Below are 4760 nucleotides of genomic sequence, written 5' to 3'. Positions count from 1 at the left end.
ATACTGAAGGAATTATTTTCCCGTATTTTTTTATTGATTTTGCCTGCTATGATTGAACATTCTTGTTAAAAAGGGGTGCACAGTAAAATAGAGAGGAAAGTAAATGCTAAGCTAAGAAAAGTAAGTTTAAGCCTCTATCAATAGCTGAAATGTTAACAACCTCTAATTATGATGAAGGTCATGTAGCCGAAGAAAGCCTGAAAGTTAAAGCCTCTATAGCACAAGCGGCGGATGGGGGGCACGTGCCCCCCCAATTTTGACTCGGTAACGCAGTGCCTCTTTGAATGGGGAGTAGAGACTTGGGCATTCGCTGTTTTAGTTTTGAATTCAATTATCACTAATAAGGTGCTCCCAATCGTTGGTGTCCTACCCCGATTTCAAAAATTAAGAAGCAAACCCAGTAAGAAATTGTTTTAATATTAAATATTTAGAAAGTAAGTTGAAAATTGTGTAGGATTAAGACCCTGGATGCTTATATGTGTGCATCATTTGCACATCAAGCGGTTTTCTTTCATTAAAGATGTTTCTTCATTTTGTTCGAGTAAAATAATCAAAAATCCCACCAGGTAAACAAAAATTTAACAACGAAACCTGTATTGATAAGACAGAAAATTAAATAAGGAAGCAAGAAAACAAAAATATAAAAAAATATAAGAGCGAATGAAAAATATAGATCTCTCTGGTAGAGCAAAGATACACAAATCTAACTAGTAGGGAAAAAGTTTGGACTTTTTGAACTTAATCAGTACATTAAAAGGGTTAAGGAAGTAACTAGTTATGAATGGAGGAATTAACTATTTAGACAATAATTAAGTAAGAAATGACAAAGTAATTATATAATACTGTTAATATTTTAGCTAGTAGTTAAATGTATATATATATATTATTGACAATAAGAAGGCTAAGAAGGAAGCCAATAATAATGAAAATTAAAGTTCCTTTTTGTAGTAAGACAGTTAGGAAAGTATCTTAAAATGAAAAGATTTAAAACCTAGAATGTGTTGATAATGTTAATCGTTAAAGAATTAATGACTAAGCCACTAGTAAAAGGATTAAGGATGCAATTTATTACATAGTTAAAAGTTTAAGGGCCTTTTTAATTCTAGTTAAAGGATTAACCAGGAGTGAGAATAATCAACAACATAGCCAACTACACAAAATTAATATCATAGTTGATAGTTTGACAGTGAGAGGGGGAAGGATCTAGCTATTAGTGAGAAGGTTAAGGAATTAGCTGCTGGTGAGAGAGTTAAGGATCTAGCTTTAGTGAAAGGGTTAAGGACTTAGCTGCTAGAGAGAGAGTTAAGGATCTAGCTATTAGTGAGAAGGTTAAGGAATTAGCTGCTGGTGAGAGAGTTAAGGATCTAGCTTTAGTGAAAGGGTTAAGGACTTAGCTGCTAGAGAGAGAGTTAAGGATCTAGCTACCAGTGAAAGGGCTAAACAATTAGCTGCTAGTAAGGGAGTTAAGGATCTAGCTATTAGTGAAAGGGTTAAGGACTTAGCTGTTAGAGAGAGAGGGCTAAGGATTTAGATACTAATGAAAGGGTTAAGGACTTAGCTGCTAGTGAGGGAGTTAAGGACCCAACTAAAAGTGAGAATGGTAAGGATATAATTGCCAGTGAGAGGATTGAAGATTAATCAGTTGCAGGAAGAGTTAGCAATCTAGACGATAGCACAAATAAATAAGAACATGGTTGATGGTGAGATGATTAAGGATATAGCTTATCATGTGAATATTAAGAAAGTAACTTAATTGTACGAATGAACTTAGGAAATAACTAGTAGTGAAAGGATTAAGATAGTATTTCTTAATGCAGGATGTGTTTTATATGAAAGGTTGAATATTTAAATAATAATAATATGTTAATGATTTACTTAACAATGAGATTTAAGTACGTGACTGGCAGCGAAAGTATTGACTTTATTACTTGTTATAATAAATTAAATATGTAATTGACATTCATATGATTAAAAACGTGACTTATAACACTAAGAGTTAACTACGTGAATGATGGTAAAAAGGTTAAAAGGTAGTGTTAATACTGAGAACATAAAGGACTAAATAAATGAATAGCTCTTAATGAGAGGAGTACGGATCTAATGTACAGCGAAAGGCTTAAATCGTGTTCGATACAATTCTGCAATCACATCTTATACCACTAAGTTTATTGATCGCTCCCTAACCATGCAGTTAACTCAGTGTACCTATACTAATGACTTAGATTACTTTTGTGTAACCATAATTATCTTTTAAAATTAACTGTTAGTCGTAGCGATCTCAGAAAGTAATTTTATACTCTTTGAATATTACAATAAGAATAAAATACTTCACAAACTCTTTCAAAGCGGTATGAAATGTATTTCTATTTGCTTAGAGTTTTGTCCCACCCCAGTGATACAATGGTAAGTATGCGGACTTAAAATGCTAAAAACTGGGTTTCAATACCCGTAGTGGGTACATCACAGATAACCCATTCTGTAATTTTGTGCTTAACTACAAACAAACAAACAAAGCCTAGAGCTCTGGCACACAGATTCCCACAGAAAGCTTTAGAAATGAAAACAAAAGAATGCAAAGTGTTTAGTGGATATACATTTGCGCATACTTGGTTATTTCAAGAAAGAAAAATGTGTTTAACATTTAGTGCAATGTTTTATCACCACTATTATCTACATAAGCAACATCTTCTAATGAAGTTTTTATCAAACGAAACCACTTTGTCTCCATTAAGTTTGACCTTTTGGTCAAAACAGAAAGTTCTTACAGTTCTAGGATATCTGAACACGGGATCTTACAGCACTTCCAATGTTTCAATGTCTAGACTGAATTCAAGGGGGACTCGTGTTTAGCGTAACATTATTTTTTATTCTCAGAAATCATGGAACTCAGATAAACTAGCAAAAAGTTGTATGATTTCAGAGTTTATTCTAGGAGATAAAATGAAGTTGCTGGTTGACCAGACACATACAGGATTTTAGCCTTCGAGTAAGCTAAACTGGAAAATGGAGTATGCTGTAATCTTGAAGAAAATAGTCCTCTTTTCAACCATTTTAGTCTTCAGTACCGGTAGCGTCCAACATCACCATACAACCTGTACCAATGTTGGAGCTTTAGAAGGGATAGTAGATTCTCTCTCAGAATTGAACAATCTGGCAAAAGAGAAAATAGCCAATATAGAAGGTAAGATCAGTGTTATGATTGCATAATTAGTCCATTATGCATTAATGACTTTTGTTATTGAGTGCACACTGTTCTCTAAAGTTTTACCTACATTGAAATACTCACATTTATTTGGGTTACGTGCAAAAACATTATGTAAGTAACAAATTAAATAAATACACACACACACACACACACACACATATATATATACATGTATAAAGAAACCATAGCATTTATGTTAATTTTATTATCTAAATGAAAGAGCTTGTTTGTTTGTTTGTTTTAAGCAGAAAACTATAAAATGGGTTATCTGTGCTCTGCCCACCACGGGTATCGAAATTTGATTTTTAGCGTCATAAGCCTGCAGACTTGCCGCTGAACCGTTGGAAGGGCAAAGAAAAGTTTGTTTGTTAGAGTAAAGCTACATTGGGCTATCTGCTGTGTCCACCGCAGGGAAACAAATCATGTATGTTAGTGTTGTAAGTCCTTAAACCGGGGGCAGGCAAAGGATAAAGAGTTCAACACAACAGCATTTCTATACAATAAAATTTAATTTCAAACAACTAAACTAAACAACAAGTAGCTTCAAAATTATTGGACAGAGAAATACAACTATTATGTAAGTGCAATACAGGAACGGTCCCACAAATACAGTATCTCGTACGTAGGACTTAACATTCTTTTGTGTACACCAGTGTTTCCCAACCCTTTTCGCCGCAGCGTCCCCTTCAGCAAACAATGAGCGTTGAAGCCCCCTTCAAATAAATATTTAGACCTAATTGAAAAACAAATGTTTACACAACTCTACTTATTCAATTATGTACAAGCTACCCAGTGTCAGATAACAATACGAAGAATTAAATTGTGGCGGATTGCTACAAGTTCTTCAAATACCTATAGAATGATAGGTTTCTTTTTGGTGAGCGTAAAACACGTAAACACACCAATAAATGAAAATTGTAAGGCAACAATAGTCAATTCTTATGGTTAATTTTAACAACTGTAACTTTGAGACCCTCAAAACGTTTCTCTCCCCCCCCCCCCACCGCTCTCTTAAAGTTGCTACCCCCTGAATTTTTTAAACGCCCACTAGGGGGCGGTACCGCCAAGGATGGGAAACACTGGTGTACACCAGCCATTGGAATTAACCTCTATTTGCAAGTCTCGCATTTAAAACGAAATTAGAACTTCTAAATTAGGAGCAGAAGTGAGTGCTCCATCATTCTTCCTTATGTAGATAATACCTAAATTTTATTTGCTTGTCCCATATGTGAGATGCTATTTGTTTTTGACCTAGCGAGTTTGTAAAAATATCAGTTTTAGTTGGAGATATTCTTAAATAGCAGGAGAGTAATATAACTACTAAAGCGATATCTAACGTTCTGTTTACATTAAAAATAGAGAAAATATAATAATAATAATCAAATAATGAAACGAAAAGACTAAAAGTCTTAACTTATTTTTGTTATAGATAGATATTTTTGATGTAACCACAGAGGATATAATACCTGCTCTTACATTTCTTCTGTTTCCTTAAAATCGCCCTTTCAGCCGTGGGGGCGTTATAATGTGACGTTCAATCCCACTATTCGTTGGT

At 34.1% G+C, this 4760-nt stretch overlaps 1 protein-coding gene across 3 annotated transcripts in view; it reads left to right on the top strand.

Moving 5' to 3' along the window:
- The window catches only part of LOC106458270 (techylectin-5B-like), an 18152-nt gene that overhangs the window by 3374 nt on the left and 10018 nt on the right, over window positions 1-4760 (top strand). Inside the window, exon 1 of one of the 3 annotated variants that reach the window (XM_022384444.1) lies at window positions 1646-1700. The exons of the other annotated variants lie outside the window; for them this stretch is intronic. Coding sequence (XP_022240152.1) covers window positions 1698-1700 — 3 coding nt within the window. The 5' untranslated portion in view covers window positions 1646-1697. Of the gene's footprint in view, window positions 1-1645; window positions 1701-4760 lie in introns of those variants that run through there. 3 annotated transcript variants of the gene reach the window in all.

This window comes from Limulus polyphemus, unplaced genomic scaffold (assembly GCF_000517525.1).
Source record: "Limulus polyphemus unplaced genomic scaffold, Limulus_polyphemus-2.1.2 Scaffold438, whole genome shotgun sequence".
Lineage (NCBI taxonomy): Eukaryota > Metazoa > Arthropoda > Merostomata > Xiphosura > Limulidae > Limulus > Limulus polyphemus.
The sequence above is the reverse complement of the archived record's forward strand: the minus strand, read 5'-3'. Positions and strand labels throughout refer to the sequence as shown.